The following is a 16,938-nucleotide window of genomic DNA, read 5'->3' on the forward strand; positions in this document are numbered from 1 at the left end:
AATGCTTGATATTACAATTAACTCATGCTAGGATGATAGTCTTCAGCCAATCACATGGCGAAGCTTGGCGTTTAACTCCACTTCCTTTGTAAGCAGGTAGGTGCTGTGGTCCTTATAGGCTTCAAAATTCTAAGAAATAATTATGTACAGTGTTGAGCATGGCTCCTCCACACTGGCATTTTCATCATTCAATTACTCCACGCCTCAACACATACAGTACCTTCCTGAGCTTGCTGCTTGTCTTGATGGAGTCAGCAAGAGCATGCTGAAGTTCCATCACTTTCAGATCTGCTGTCACTGCTGCCGCTTCCCTTTCGAACCTTGATGGGACAAAGTTTGGGCATACTAGACATGTATCCCCCCCTCTGTTTAACTGGCTATTCATCAGCCTACAGTATAAGCATGGTAGAGGCTAGTTCCCATCAATGCAGAGACCAGTCAAACCTTAACCCTAAATGGCCTCTGCGCTGATGGGAACTAGCCTTTACCGTATGAGCATACCTGTCTTCTGCAGCGACCCTGGCTTTCTCCTCCTCTTTCCTCCTTGCCTCTAACTGCAGGATCTCTTCCTGTTTCTCCTGCAAGGAAAAAAACACATCTAAGCTCCAGGGCTGGGTATCGATTCGAATTTCAAGAATCAATTCGATTCCGATTCACAAGGTTCTGAATCGATTATTACGATTCAATATCGATTCGGTTAGTGTTACAAAACCTTTTTTTTTTTGTTTGTTTTTTTTAGCTGTAACCTTAATTACATGACTGCCAAGTTATGCAACACATAACCTACTACGGCTGGGTATCGATACTGGTTTCCAAAAATGAATGAATGAATCATTGAATGAAGTAATGAACTATTAATTCCTTCATTTATTCATTCATTCATTAAATAAAAGATCGATTTTGGGATTCATGAATCGATTCATCGGTTTTTTTTAACCCAGCCCTACTAAGCTCTTAAGCAGCTTAACATGAAAGTATATGCTATCTGCATGACATTGGACGGGTTTCCCGAACGAGTTAAGAAGCACTTAACTGAGTTAAGAAGCACTTAACTCCAAAGTACTTCTTAACTCCCATGCAAAGGGTTGCTTAAGAAGGTTCTTTATCGAGAAACCCGGCCATTACCTGTATTTGCTTCCCTCTTTGCATGGAAAGATTCAAGAATTTGTCCTTCTCCTTGATTAGGCTCTCAATTTTTTCTTGCAGCTCCATCTCTTTCAAAGAATCCTTCTCCCTTGCTTTTTGAAGCTGTTGATTTAGATCTGATGGAAAAAGCACCATGAATGGATTAAGGACATGAGTGATGGGTTGAACCCCAGCAAAATACATTTCAAAATTAGGAAATGTAATGTTATTTACATAATTGATAAAAGAAATTACCCAACTCACCAGTGCACATATAAGTGGCATCCTTAAGCTGTCTTTGAGCATCATGCAATTCATTTGTCCAGGATGTCTCCTTGGCCTGATGGCACAAGATGAGTTCTTGACGTTTTGCCAGGAATCCAGTTGTCTTTTTCCTGTATAGTAATCGATACCTTAAGTTGTGCATTTTGAGTGAAATTATTAGTGTTTTGCTTGAAACTGTCCAGTTAGATGCACTTCATTAGTGGACCAGCACCCAGTGTAGCCTAGACTATGGTTGGTCATTGATGTATATTGGTCATATGGCATAATGGTCATTACATAATGATTGTCAGTTGTAGCCTATAGTGTATATGGAAGTTAGTACTTCATTTTTGAAAGTGGTTAATACTATTGATAACAGTAATCCCCATGTATACGACCACTTGAACGAAAAAGGTTTCCTTACTGATACTCATTTTTCAGTCGTCTGTATTGCTCAGTGATTTCTCTCATGTCTTGGGTAAGCTTCAGGATAACTGCATCTCTCTTTTGTATTTCTGTAGAGAAAAGTTTATCGTTTTCCCCCCGAAGCTGTTCGTTCTCCTGTTTAAGTGTGATGTTCTGTCTCTTGTATTCATCCTTAAAACTGATCATTGCTTGATGATTTTCCGCCAAATCCATGAATCTTTTATCTAAGTGTGATGATTTCGTTTTTTCAATGTCAAGTTCTGTCTGTACATCTGCTCTGTGAGCTTCCAAGTCAGAATTTATACTTTCTAGAGCCTGACAGCGACGAAGCATCTCGTCAGCTCTTTGCTTCAAAATGCAGATTAAACTGGACTGTTCGTCTATCCTGGACCGGAGCATCCCCTTCTCAGTTTTTTCATCGTGGGAGAGACACCGGAGTTTCTCCAATGACCTGTGAACATCATCCATTTCCTGTGGGAGAGAACGATTGGAAAGGTGTGTGTTCCACAGACAACTGTTGAAACTGTGCTCCATGAGGATACAATGTTGATAAACATTTTGTCTGGGAAAATATTTGTAGGCTACGCTTTCTAGAAAACGTGTTGCTCCTACTTCTTAGCAGATAAGGAGGTAGAACTGCAGGTGCACAGATGGAGATGGACAGGGTCAAATGATGGGGCAGAGTAACACCACACAGCAGGTAAACAACAGCTAGTATAGAAGATACTGTATATCTGATTTCACATGGTAGATATGGCCTAATGATGACAGGTGTGGTTAAGCTCCATGATTCAAGTACACAGAGAATATTTTTAGTCCTTAAAAGGGGCCTGGAGTTTGACCTGTGCTATTGTCACCAGTACAAGTGGTGGTAATAGCCTTGTTATAAGGTCATGTAAGTAAGTAAGTATAATCATAATACACAGGTCCCTACAGGATGTGACCTTGGAGCTGACCTTTCAGCTGTTTCTCTGTGGGGTGTGTCCCACACAATTTAAGGTAGTCAAATGTACCAGTTAGAAATGAGCTAAGGATTTAAATGCAAATTGACCAGTCCAGAGAGGTTTTTACTAGGGTAAAGTACCTACAGTATACCATAGGGCCGGTTGTGTAACAACAGACAGACAATTCTGTATAATAATGAGCGAGACAAAATGTGATTTCAGTGTAGATGTCATGCTGAACTGATCATTCAGAAGACTACGAGAATTCTGTTGTGAAACTCATGTCTTCATCACTGTAGTTAAGCCTCATTTTATACTTGAGAACTAAGACATCGAATTCAACTGCTCAAAGACTGAACACTAGATAAATTAGATAGGCGTAGATGTTATGTAGGCTATTTAGGCTATTAGCCTTCTATCAATACTGTAGTTTTGCTAAGGCCAGGCAATGAGGGGGCAGCGGTCGTCCCAGTTTGTTTATTTACCTGTTTGGAGTCATTAAGCACCTTCTTAAGGTCTTTTGGGCTCCTTTGTGGTGATGCCATGCCGATAGACGTAGTAGAACGCTTACAAGAAAATTTGAGTTTAACTCGAGATCTATGACCCTAAATAAAAACTGTTCGTTTTGCTTTCTTTAACAGCCTCCACTCTTCCTTGGTCCTTGGGAGTGCAAAGTTTCAGCTGTTGCTAATGGCAACTGTTGTCAGTTCGCTCAAGACCTTCCCCTTGCGATTTCCTTTCTAATGAGAAATGGGAATAAGACTTCAGCCCATGGGATCTTTGGGATGATAAAAAAAAACACGAAAACCCCCCACACCTCAAGATTAGGCATATACCGAGAACTATTCGTGATTAATATTTTTTGAGCTACTTTGCTTTATTGAAAGCAAAGCGCAAGTCTTGCGGCAGGTGGAGTTTTACCGCTGCACTACCACGTGATGGTGCTGTTGCGCTTCTTGTGAAAATGTCTGCTGGCTACTCGATTACAATCAACTCACTCTTCCAAGTCATTCTCTTTTAGGCTGTGACTGGAGCGTTGAAGATAACATGCACATTGATACGCTCGGAGCGCACCCGGAGTGCTTTCTGCTCGTTCAGAGCGCTTCGAGCGTCCCGTTTGAAAATTCAGAGCACTGCGCTCCGGGAGAACTCAGAGCTCGCACATAATGTGGCGATAAGGGCAGTCAATCGAATAGTTGGATGATACATCAAACACACATTTCAAACAATTGGTGGAGGATGGGATTCAACATTCTTTAAAGTCGCACTGAAATGAAAAAAGCATTCTGTCCCATTTTGGTTCACATAATTGGTCATAGTGTTCACCTATTCAACGATGTATGCCAAATATCAAAGTACTGTATATAATTTCTTACTTCCTGGAAAACGGTAGGTCACGTGCAATGACGACAACAAGTACCTTAGATTTTAGGCCAATAATCTCACGACATCCACCCGTCAATCAACGCTATCCTTCTATCGAATCTGTCTAAAGTTCTCAAAACCCGTCCACTTGTAAATGTTCCAATCAAATTCGTCTAAACATATGTCCCACCCTCAAAGCTTGTTTGCGTCGGAAATACGTTAAACTACGGAAGTTAGATGATCTCAAACGTCCGTTTCAGTTCTATTAATACATCCATGGTTTCAGTACGTTTTTATTGTTCCCCATAGAAATAAACAATTCCTCAACCGGCGGTCATTCAAATAGCCAAATCTTAGGTGTTCAAATTTCAAATAGGCCTACAATTCGTTTAAAGAGAAAGACAACAACTATGAATTTGTAAAAATAAACTTTCACCAAATATATACTAATCTGACGTCACCACTAGAAACTCCACCCCCTGCGCCTCCAGTACAGTAGTCTCGCGATGCCAGACTTTCGAGATCTCGCGAGTGTAACAGTACATTAAAAGTCATCACAACTTCTTGTTACTGTTGTTACTACAGTAAGCTACTAGCTAGCGGGTCAAACTATCAGCGGCACAGCTAGTTAAACTTCGCTGGAGGATAATGTCCGTGTTTTTCAGAGCTGTACCTATTGTTTTATTCGTATTTCACTTTTTAATGACGATTGAAGCACAGATTTCACCTCCAGCAACAAGTAAGTAACTAAGAAAGCCTGGTGGTAACAAGCATAACGTTAGCTAGCCAGTTAGCTAAGCATAGCTACTTTTTCTTCCGAAATATTTTGTTTTGACAGCGTGCCTATCATATGACACACCTGGGTAGTGCGCGAACGACGTACAGGGTGTGTCCATTTCGGTTAGCCATCTAAATTGTTCCTTACTAGATATATACTTTACTGATCCCCCTAGGGGGAAATTGGGCGTTTCAGCATTGGACAAATGTTGCAAACAGCAATGTTGGAAAATGCATCGTACATACTACATACATACATGCAGTCTGTATAAATAGACGTGTCTAGTAATACTCATTATATACATGCATAGGCCTATGGTGAACTAGTCTCAAAGTATGCTGTCAAAAGATATGAAGTCGCCCTGAAGAATAAAGATATATTGAGAAGTTGGGGAAAGGTCACTACTAGAAACTAGGAAGTACATTTCCTGGAGAAAATGTGAGGTGGGCTAGCTGCTGCAGCCGTATGTAACAGTACTGCTACTACTACGGACCGGGCAATCTCCATGCACCCACCAGTGAAAACCGTGCATCTCTAGCCCACTCAGGGGCTGAATTGTGGGGTCCGTGGTGTGGACAGTGGCGTGGTGGCGAGACTCCACCCCGTCAGGTCAGAGCCGGTCGGGGACAGTGTACCCCTCTCCGGGCCATCTACCCACCTCCCACCGGTGAAGACCGTGTGTCTCTATGCACCCAACGGTGAAAACAGTGTGTCTCTATGTGCTGGGTCCATGGCATGGATAGTGGTGTGGTGGAAGACTTCCCCTTGGGTCAGAGCTGGTTGGGGGCAGAGCATTGACCTCCGGGCAGTCTCCTTGCACCCACTGGTGAAGACCGTTTGTCTCTAGCTCACTCAGGGGCTGAGTTGTGGGATCTGTGGCGTGGATAGTGGCGTGGTGGCGAGACTCCGCCTCCTTGGGTCACAACCCGTCGGGGACAGTGCAGTGACCTCTTGGTGATCTCCATGCACCCACCTGTGAAGACCATGTGTCTCTAGCCCACTCACTGAGTTGTGGTGTCCGTGGCGTGTTCCGCCCCCTTGGGTCAGAGCCGGTCGTGAACAGGTAGGCCACGCTGGGCTACCCACCTGCCTTCACTAGTGAAGACTGTGTGTCTCTAGCTGCCTCAGAGGCTGTGTTGTGAGGTCCGTGGCATGGTGGCGAGACTCTGCCCCCTTGGGTCAGAGCCGGTCGTGAACAGGTAGGCCACGCCGGGCTACCCACCTGCCTTCACTAGTGAAGACTGTGTGTCTCTAGCCGCCTCAGAGGCTGTGTTGTGAGGTCCGTGGCGTGGTAGTGGCATGGTGGCGAGACTCCGCCCCCTTGGGTCACAGCCGGTCGCAGGCAGTACAGTGACCTCCGGGCAATCTCCATTCACCCACGAGTGAAGACTGTGTGTCTTTAGCTCACTCTGGGCCATCCACATGCACCCAACTGTGAAAACTGTGTCTTTAGCCAACTCAGGGGCTGAGATGTGGGGACCGTGGCGTGGATAGTGGCGTGGTGGCAAGACTCCGCCCCCTTGGGTAAGAGCCGGTCTTGGACAGTGTACGCCGCTCTGGGCCACCCACCTGCCCCTACCGGCGAAGACCCTGTGTCTCTAGCCCACTCAGGGTCTGAGTTGTGGCGTGGTGGCGAGACTCAGAGCCGGTCGGGGACAGATCAGTGATCCGGCGAAGACTGCGTGTCTCTAGCCCACTCAGGGGCCGAGCTGTAGCTGTGGAGGTGTTAGTATGGAAGTTCAGGTGAGAAGCAGTAGCTGTGGAGGTGTTTGTGTTGACACAAGGACACATGCTCACATTACAACTACTGCTAGTACTACACACAAAAATAGATTAGACCAGTCCTCATGACTCATGCAGGCCTATTACGCAATTATTATTATTTTAGTTTATCTGGGAAAGTAGCCTTACATAGAAGATACGTATTGTGGTGAATTATGCCATATAACAAAACGGTTCTAAGTGTCGAAAAGAAGCTTTTACGTGTTGTGGTAGATGTCCTCAAAGTTAGGTCAAGGGTGTCAAGGTGTGATGACAGTCAGCATGGCCTGGAGTGCACAGCTCAGCTCTACTCCCAACTAAAGTCACACTTGCGGTAACCTACATTGGCGTAACTTCCTTTTTCAGTATGACACCAGTCAAACAAACCAGGCCAGGTCCAGCCTGTCTTATGTGCCTGGCTGGCTTGTTTCTGTTCAGGACTGGTAGGACGGAAGCTAGTCATGCCACTAAAATAGTTGTAAATTGAAATGACATGAAATAATGTTTGATAAATTAAGATAGGTCAGTTCCAATGCTTCCAATGCTAATCCAGCACAATAAGAGCGGGATAGCCAGTTAGCTCATGAGCTCACAACAACTAGCAGCAGCTTCCATAACATTAATGGTAGCGGTCAGTGGCTAAAGCAGTTACACTGATGATAACATAAAGTCATCCCACCGAGTCTTGAACCCCGGTCTCCCAGGTGGGAGTCCAGTGCTCTGACCACTACTCTACTTGTGCAGTGGAGACTGGCGGGTTGGTTTTGGTGTCCTTCTTCCAGTCCCTAGTGTGGGTTGGGGTTAGAATAAGGGTTGGGGTTGGGACATAATCTGACCTATAAGGCAAGGGGTAAAGATTGGACTGAAAGGATGAACATGTGGAGGTTTGGGGTATAGTCCCATAAAGTCATCCCCACCGGGCCTTGAACCCCGGTCTCCCGGGTGGGAGTCCAATGGTATGACCACTACTCTACTTCTGCAGTGGAGATTGGTGGGTTGATTTCGGTGTCCTTCTTGATTTTGGTGTGCTGGGACTGCTGCCTCTTGTGGTTAATTACATATCTTTTCACTTCACATTATACATGATTCCGTGTATATTTTTTGTATTTAGCTATTCTGTATGAGACTATTATTGTACTTACATAAGCGACTTACATAAATGTTCTCTTTAATTATTGCTCTTCATTGCTACAATATAACAAATAAACTGCTTTGTATTTATAAACTCTATGTATGTTTTTTGTAATTTTATATTCTGTATATATTAAGAATTTAGTAGGAAAGGAAGGAAGACACCATTAGGGCTTTTGATTTCTCTTTTTAGAGTTTACCCTGCCTTGGAGAATAGCCTACTCTCACATAGGAGAGGTAGGGGTACACAGGCTTCCCGTTTGTGCCCGTAGCCAAGTGGAACCTCCGATCTGCGCTTGCGTAGGCAAGGGGTAGAGGTTGGAGTGAAAGGATGAACGTGGAGGTTTGGGGTATAGTCCCATAAAGTCATCCCCACCGGAACCCCGGTCTCCCGAGTGGGAGTCCAATGCTCTGACCACTACTCTACTTGTGCAGTGGAGATCGGCGGGTTGATTTTGGTGTCCTTCTTGACTTTGGTGTGCTGGGACTACTGCCTCTTGTGGTGCCAACAGAGAGATGCAGGCCAAGGGAGGTGAGGGAGGGAGGGAAGGAGGGAGGGAGTGAGTGATAACCCGACAAACGCTATACTAGCTGCGCGGCTGTCCAGCCACGCACAAAAACATACCATTGGGGGCAGTGACACACATGGCTGATTAGCCTATTATTTAGTAGGCCTATTCATTAGTAACTAATAAGTATTTTGTTGTTCTGCACAAGTTATTCGTTATGGTATTTTACTATTAAACTAGAAAGTACATTTCCTGGAGAAAATGAGAGGTGGCCTAGCTGCCGTACTGGGTTCCGTGGCGTGGATAGTGGCATGGTGGGGAGACTCCGCCCCCTCAGGTCAGAGCCGGTCGTGGACAGAGTACAGTGTACCCCTCTCGGGGAGGGGGGGGGGGGGGGCTTAGGGATAGGAGGTAGTTAGAGGCTTGACGAATCTACTTGATCAGAGCTTATTATTATTCATTAGAATCCCAGTGAAGGTGTAAACCCTGTGGGTTGAAGAATAAAGAACCCTTGGTGGATAAGCTGGTGCTGTGCCCTTGTACTGGGGCACCAGGAGACAATGCATTACAAGTTGTATAATGACTGTCTGAAAATATATATCTTCCCCTTTCACTTGTCTCCAGCACCATGTGCCTCCAAATCCAACACCAGTTGTGATGAATGCCTGAAGAATGTGACGGTGAGAATAAGTCAATGTCATGCCGTGTCATCAGTTTCATATATTGATAAATCAGATGTTTTTATCATTGTTTTCCAATTCAGATGTGTAATGTGATATGTATTTCAGTGTCTCTGGTGCGCAACAACTCAACAATGTATCGAGTACCCGGTCAGGACCATCCTGCCCCCTCACAGCGTTTGCCCTCTGGCCAAAGCACGATGGGGACTCTGCTGGGGTACACCAATGTTCATCATACATACAGATGAAATAACTATTCAGATGACATTTACTATACAGATGCAATAACTTATTACACTGACTTTATTCCAATCTTTGCTGCCTCATGTTTATATTACTGTCTGCCTGCCTGCCACAGTGAACTTCCAGGCCCTGATCATCACCATGTCAGTGATAGCTGTGGTCATGATCGTCAGTATACTGGTCTGCTGCTTCTGCTGCTGCAAGTGTGAGAGGATCGGGTGAGCGGCACAAAGCATCCTGGCTTAGATTCTATTACGATGTAGGCTAGTAATGTGGTCTTTATCAATTGACTTGCCTGGTTAAATAAAGTTGACATTCAATTAATTGAATAAATAAATGCTGTTTTTACTGGTTTGGGTAACATAGTTGCAGTAAGTAGCTCTGAATCCCTAGTTGGTGTTCTTTTGAATGATGATCATGCACTCTAAAGGTGTAAATGGCTGGATCACATGAGGTGTTGTGATTGAAATGCATCTAGAGAGTGAAATCAATGGACCTTTGTTCAGTCTGCTGTTATGAATGTTACAGCCATCTCCTGTAGCCTGTTGGGGCATGTGACATTGGCAATAATGCACCTCTTAAGTCAGGGGTATCTTAAGTCCACATTGATAAATTGTGTTGAGGCTATTGTTCTAGTTGGCTCTATGGACCTGATTCTCTCCTGCCTGGAGATTGCAGAGTATGAATACTTTAACATGTATTCAATCTGTGACTGTAGATTAACTTTTCATATGTTTATTTTTAGAAGCAAGAGGGAGGATGCAAAAGTGGAGCACCAAGCTAATGCTAGGAAGGCCCGTCAAAAGGAAAGGTAAGTAGCTGTTGCTGTGAGAGCTGGAGACAAAAGCGTTTTGGCCTTGTTAAGTTGTATGGCAGTCTCTGTTGTCTAAACTGATGTTTTCGTTTATGTGTAAATAGGAGGAAAGAGATGCAATTGAGACATCACGAAATCAGGCAGAAATATGGTGAGAAGCTTTCCTCCTATCTTTTGTCACATACACAGAGCCGTGGTGCTTACTAAACAAATGTGTTCAGCTTTATGTTTAAGGACTTCAGAAAATTTGATCAATTGGATGCTTCAGCTGAGAACCCATTCACTTTGATTTGGTTTTAGCCCCGCCTATTGTCAATTTAGCTTATTTGTATTCAGCATTGATTGTCTGATCAGTCCACAGAAATGTATTATTGCATGAGAGTTGTAAGTGTTGCTATGTGATTAATTTGGACCTTTTTTCAGGTCTGGCTGAGGAAACCCCATACGTCCGCTTTGAAGATGACTAAAGATGACATTTCATTTTTCCCAACTTTTTCTATAATGTGATTTCGTTTTTTCCCCCTGCTTTTAGTATTTCACAGTGCCAATAATGACATTATAATTCATTGTTCTGGGAGATTGTGGAAGATTTTCTTAGCAGCATGTAAATATGCATGATTTCAATTGACATGTAAGTGGACCATTTATTTTTATTGGAGTCAAGCCAAAGAAAAAGGAACTAGTCTGTGAAGGCAGAGGAGGGAACCCCAGGGTTTAGAATCTGAGGAAATGCACTCCATTTTAAAACATATTCTCCTGTTTCTTGCAAAGTGAATGCAACCATCTCGTCACATTTCTGTATCTTGTTGGCATTACATTGTTAATGTTAATGGGGGGGGGGGGGGGGGTGTATAAAGTACATGAATGTAGCCATACTTTCTTGCCTATTTAATTTACACTGGATCCTATGCTTCAAGGCAAACTTCTTAAATATTGTTTATTGCCAGAGATCATTAAGAAACTCCATCTTCAAGAAGTTCAATATACTTTCAATTTATTGAGTATTTCTGTTTTATAATTATAACTTTTCAGTTCATGTTTTCTCTATTTTCACAGTGCATTTGTATTATCCAAAGTGTAACATTTCAACTTTTGTTTTTCTTTCTACTAGATTGTCAGTTAAACTTCATTAGATACATTTGATTTAGATTTGTGATTCAAAGGTTTCAGAAGTATTTTTTCTTCAATAAATGCCTTTAACATGGCTGATGTGATGGATTTGAATTTTACTGTGGTCATCTCATCATTCAGTGGGACAAACTTTATTTAGACAGGAAATCATTCGGAGACCAATGTTTCTTCTGCAGACGAGCCCTGTATTAAAAAAATACAGGCTACTCATCAATACAATATGCATATCAATGTCATAAATTCCTTTTTGCAGACTTTTGTATTGTGACATTGCAAAGGAATTTCCATTCATTAGCCATCCCTGTTTTGGTATTGTAATAAGTACTCTCAAGATGACCAAAGCTGGTACCTGTGTTTTTTTAAGGGCTTTATAAATACAAAGTGCAATGTGGTGAATTCCTTTTAGCAGACACTTGTATTGTGGCAGTGCTACTAGCAAATCACGGGAACGTGCATGAGAAATTCGCGCGTTCACGTTTCCCCGTCTCCGAGAAAAAGAGAACATGTGACCCTCTGTCGGCCAATTAAATGTATGCGCGCTCCTTCAGGAATCTCATAGACCGGAGAGCTGAAAACTCGAGGAGAAAACCCGCTAATTTTTATACGTCTAATCATCTGCCTTGAAACTAGTAAGAAAACATAATGTCTGAAGAAAAGCCAAAGGTGAGAAATGTTATGTCTGAAAGATATTTATCTTGCACATGTCCTATTCAGCTGCCTGTTAAAAGATGTTGATGGTTGCCAGATTCCGCATTTGAGCGGGCAGAAAGAGAAAACAAAGGTTGGTCGGATTGCGGGTTTCTGGCTGTATACATGCGGCGTTTGGATGTGTGTTCGACACAAGAAAGTATCTGATCTGTTCCGTGGGTCACATGTTGTTGGATGAAACCATAACGATCTAACGAGAGCGAAAACATCCACTTTTTATGAATTGTAGAGGTACCTTTTCCCTCCATTGAAATTGCGCCAATCTGTTGTTACTTTCTGCGCAAATTGGGAACCGACGTAGCTAGCTAGCTACTTAGCACCACGAGCTAATGTTAGCGGTCTTGCGCATTTTTGTGATTGCTATGCTAGTGCTAGCTAGCTGGCTATGCTAACTTATGCGATACTTGCATGCTAGCTAACTAACTAGCATCCATTTGGAAAACAGTTAACGTTATAGAATTCTAATAGCAAGCACTAGTTACTTAGCTAAGTGGCTTGTTGGGTAACGAAGTCGTTGAGGCACAAACTCCTGCTAGCTAGCTATTCGTTAGCTAACGTTAACGTTAGGTAAAGTCATCAACATCACCAGACCAAGGGGATTTATGTGATTGTTTCGTACAGACACACATGGATAGCCAGCTAGGCTAGTAGCTAGCTAACGTTAGTCATTCGGCAATCGCTCTTTTCTTTTTGGTTAACGTTACTCACTAATGATCTGTTGAAGAGTATTGTTGACCTAGCCACTCGCTTTAAAATAGGCCTATTGTAAAAGGTTAGAAGCAGGGTTTTGTATGACTTGGTGCATAAGTGAGTCTAGTTACCCTTAGCTAGCGCCAATGAATGGACCAATAGCACTTGACCTATTCTCTTCTGAAGTTCCCATGAAAATCACATCCACAGGCTGTGCATTGGGCATGTAAAGCATATTTAATGTGGATGCAGCTATGGTGTCGGTTTTGGGATTGGTTCTGACTGCCTCTGTCCTCTCACCAGCTCAATGGCTTTGTGGTTAGTGTCTGCCCTGAGATTGGGGGGTTGGGGGTTCGATCCCCGGCCAAGTATTACCAACGACTATTAAAAAAATAAGGTACCCAATGCCTCCCTGCTTGGCACTCAGCATCAAGGGTTGGATTGGCGGGGGGGGTGTACCTGTACATTAAGCTTGGCGTGAGGCAACTTGTACGTCACGCTGCCTCACTAAGGAATCAGGAGATGAGCTCAACCATCAGTTCTCAAGACTACTTGCTTACTGTCCTCTCATTGCTGTCTTTCAGGAAGGTGTGAAGACTGAGAATGACCACATTAACCTCAAGGTAGCTGGTCAAGATGGGTCCGTTGTCCAGTTTAAAATCAAGAGGCACACTCCGCTCAGCAAATTGATGAAGGCATACTGCGAAAGACAGGCAAGGCATTAGTTTGGCAATTTTTCTAGTTGGAAAACATACAAACTTTTGATCATGCCCTGTTTGTCCTTTACTAATGACTGTTGTACTCTTATTACAGGGACTGTCAATTAGACAGATCAGGTTTAGATTTGATGGACAGCCTATCAATGAAACGGACACACCTGCGCAGGTTGGTATACATGTCAGATTTCTTATCACAAATATTAGTATTATTCCTTTGAGCCTGGCAGCTGCACGCTTGCTTTGCCTCTGAGTTCTAAAGATCAGTGTGAGGGGTAACAAGCATTGTAGTGGTGTGAGCAGTCTATTTGTGTGCTTGCAGCTGGAGATGGAGGATGAAGACACTATTGACGTATTTCAACAACAGACAGGCGGAGCCTCCTAAAGTTGGACCCCCCCCCCTTCTCACAGAGGACTCCACACTTGGAAGAGCACCCACCCAATTATTATTTGTTGTTTTTGTCCAAGAAATAATTGTTCGTTTATTATTTGGGATGGAGAGGGGTCAGAGCTATGTCTATGGGACTTAATCCTAACTTGAGATCTGCATGCTTAGCTTGAATTCTCCCTTAAATGTCCCTTTGCCACCAGTGCATGATATGAGATAGTCCAAGGTATAGGCAGAACTCAAGCTGGGATGTGGCCCACAATTAAAATGGTAGCTTATCCGTTATCTGAGGGAGAGCGAGGTGACCTATGTGATGGTCCATCTTTGTCAAGGTCATAAATTGGCATACAACCCCCCCCTCCAATCCAATAATTTCTGGTTTATATCCGCTGTTTGAGAGTTTTCAGCTTTGATGATGGACAGTGTTTTTTGGTTCCTGTTTTGGGGGATGTATTTAATGTTTCATCCTATGGACAAAGATAATGTGCAGGATTGGAAGAGGGTGACCGACTGTCATGGTCCATCACAGATTGAGACTTCTACTGTATTAAACTGGTTTCATATGCAACATGTGGTCATTTTTAGCCATCTGTGTTAGATACAATTGCAGAATAATAGGTCTAATATCAGCTTTTAACATGTACAATGTGCAAAAAAAGATACTTGTACTGAGAGAAATGTATATAGGATGCTTTACCTCACTGATTTCAGCTAATATGCCGATTTGATTGAATGGTGAATAAAATAAATGCTAATGTTTCTGGACCAAATGCTAAGTGAACAGTGTTTTGAAGAATGTCATTGATAGTAGGAAAAGAGTGAAGTTCAGGACTTTATAAATGTTGCCAGACTTAAAACATTAGTTATTCTTTTCTTTTTCTTTTTCTTGTTCCCCCCTCAGCAATGACGGGGAGTAGTTCTGATCTCTGATTCATCCCATCATTTACCAATCCTTACTCCATCACAGATACTCTTATCACTAACTTAAAGGGAATGAAGGTCTATGGGAGATAATGGCCCTACTCCAGACACATAGATTTGAAATGATCTGTTTGAAAAGGTATTCCACCAGCCGTCAAAGGCTAAGATGGAGTCACTACCATCTTGCTCAGTTCAATCCAATCCTTTCGTATCAAGTCATCCGTGTACGGAGAGATGTATGGATCAGGCCTAAGACATGTTTTCTTAATTTGAAATCAGAATTTATGAGGAAGTTTCCCTGCATGCACACCAGCATTCTTAGACTGTTCTGTCTTGGATTTTGGCGATGTGTGGAGGGTGGAATTTGCAAAAAGGTCCACCGATCCTTAAGTTTCTCTACTGATTTGTATATTATTTGTTGTCCTTTACTACTGTATACAATAAATATAGTTTGGTACTCAGCCTTCTTGATTTCATTCATTATTTTTCTTATATGTACTGTGACCCGTACAGGGTTTAGTTTGATCTTAAATACTGTAGGCTATCACCTCAGAAATCTCACATCTGAAATGTATGAGCAGTATTATGAACAAGCACTGCAGCCTTCCAAAGTGTTTGGTGCCATATTTGTACACTAGATGGGGCCATTGTTTAAAATTTTTCTTCACTTATGAATGGAGTGGAATCAACATGTTGACTGCTACTCGTGGGCTATGGCTGATACCAAGTTCAGTAGCCTATTTGACCTCAATGGCTTTACTATTGCAACTTGAAAAAGTTAAGAATTAAATATATAGTTCTGTTGTAAAACAGTGTGAGATTATGAACCCCTACATCAACAGACAGGTCACTGGGCAGTGGTCTGGTGGTGACCGAATCACAATGTTCTCTGTGTGCCTCGATCGTCCTGTCTCTCTCCAGCAGTCTAAGAACACTGCTTCCTTTGGCTGCTTTGTGGATAATTTTAGCAACATCTGTGGAATGGTGTCCCTGTGAGGCTCTTAACACAGAGATTTGATTGTGCTGTCTTTATTTTTGGCATCTGTTTGGCATTTTAGATTTCCTTGAGGAGCGTTCTGGTCCCTGGCGGTAAGAACTCTAGTTCTTCAGACTGTGGAAGCTGTGCAGCTGTGGGGTGTCTTTTTCGTACTTCCCCACCTCTTCTGAGGAGAAGGGCAACGTAGTTGCCTGGAACTACAGTATACAACATATTGCACCGATTCATTTAAATGATTTAGATTCTGATTTTGGACTGTGCTCCACGTATCTGACTTAAATCAGTGAGCGGTGTTATGCAAAGCATATTGGTCTGGAGTGTATCAAGGGTAACATACTTTAATTGTATCAATAGATGGTAGCCTACTCCATCATACATGTTCTATCTGATGCCTTGTATTCAGGCCTAATTGTTTCTGGGGGGCCACCTGGGCCCCTCCTTTAGTGATGTCTCCCTGCCTGTCTTTGCCAGATGCCCCCCCCACACACACATTCAATCTTCAACTTGCACCTTCACACTGTCTTCTTTGTGCATCCTCCAAAGCAGTAGAGCCACTCTCGATCCCCAGCTGTTCTCCACCGTAGCCGTCTATAGCTGTTATTGTTGGGATACTCATCACTGTGTATATGACAGGCTATGATCTGTGAAGAACCACTGTTCTAGCCTTGTGCTGCTGACTTGAGTGATGAATAATAGGTCAGTTGTTGAACCCTTAATGCTAATTTATTTGAACATAACTATGACATAATCAATTAGACAAGGGAGTCAGATGAAGGCATATGATTGTAATTATCATATTATGAAAAGATAGTAGCACAGCAAAGTAGCCTACTGATAACATCAGACAACAACATTCCATCCAGCGATGACCACTCAGTGATTGGAATTTGTTTGCCCTAACGTTAATCATATTAGCCAAAATACTTCATCTTCATGAAAATACTTGATTATGGATGAGACGCAAGAAATCATCCATCATCATCCATTTATCAACGTGTTTTTTTTTTTTAGAGCTTGTCATAATCTGAAGCCATGTCTGATGTAGGCCTACATTTGTGTCCCGGTTTATGTGACATCTGGTATGACCTACACTTATACCCTGTGGAATCGGACTGGTTCAGTGACACCGCTGTGCAGCTGCAGAACCTCTGTTTGGCACCCCTCATATGTAAGACTACTCCCTCAGTTGATGTCATCGTCTTGCAAGCACTGTGTATGTGGACTCCACCCTTTGGCTGGGTTTTTTTCCTCCAGATTTCTCTCCTACTAAGTGCATGCTAGTTTTAACAGCTGGACTGGACTCATCCTCCCATTCACGGACGGACACGAGTCGTGGCAAATGGTCAT

The 16,938-nt window shown here is 42.9% G+C and overlaps 3 protein-coding genes across 3 annotated transcripts; 2 read left to right on the forward strand and 1 right to left on the reverse strand.

Moving 5' to 3' along the window:
- Positions 1-42: 42 nt before the first annotated feature.
- On the reverse strand, positions 43-3,304 carry LOC311312925 (coiled-coil domain-containing protein 89; the record flags this gene model as incomplete). Its single annotated transcript, XM_084442933.1, has 6 exons — positions 43-129; positions 221-320; positions 502-578; positions 1,126-1,248; positions 1,885-2,286; positions 3,245-3,304. The coding sequence occupies 6 exons, from the start codon at positions 3,302-3,304 to the stop codon at positions 43-45; spliced, it is 849 nt and encodes a 282-aa protein (XP_084299059.1).
- Positions 3,305-4,728: 1,424 nt separating this feature from the next.
- Positions 4,729-10,822, forward strand: pttg1ipb (PTTG1 interacting protein b). The gene is made up of 7 exons (XM_084443150.1): positions 4,729-4,863; positions 8,928-8,983; positions 9,092-9,200; positions 9,342-9,444; positions 9,972-10,037; positions 10,145-10,191; positions 10,464-10,822. The coding sequence occupies exons 1-7, from the start codon at positions 4,773-4,775 to the stop codon at positions 10,505-10,507; spliced, it is 516 nt and encodes a 171-aa protein (XP_084299276.1). The 5' UTR covers positions 4,729-4,772; the 3' UTR covers positions 10,508-10,822.
- Positions 10,823-11,716: 894 nt separating this feature from the next.
- On the forward strand, positions 11,717-15,016 carry LOC311313026 (small ubiquitin-related modifier 3-like). The gene is made up of 4 exons (XM_084443048.1): positions 11,717-11,834; positions 13,154-13,282; positions 13,383-13,454; positions 13,608-15,016. The coding sequence occupies exons 1-4, from the start codon at positions 11,814-11,816 to the stop codon at positions 13,668-13,670; spliced, it is 285 nt and encodes a 94-aa protein (XP_084299174.1). The 5' UTR covers positions 11,717-11,813; the 3' UTR covers positions 13,671-15,016.
- Positions 15,017-16,938: the final 1,922 nt, after the last annotated feature.

Source organism: Borostomias antarcticus, assembly GCF_949987555.1.
Source record: "Borostomias antarcticus genome assembly, chromosome: 9".
Lineage (NCBI taxonomy): Eukaryota > Metazoa > Chordata > Actinopteri > Stomiiformes > Stomiidae > Borostomias > Borostomias antarcticus.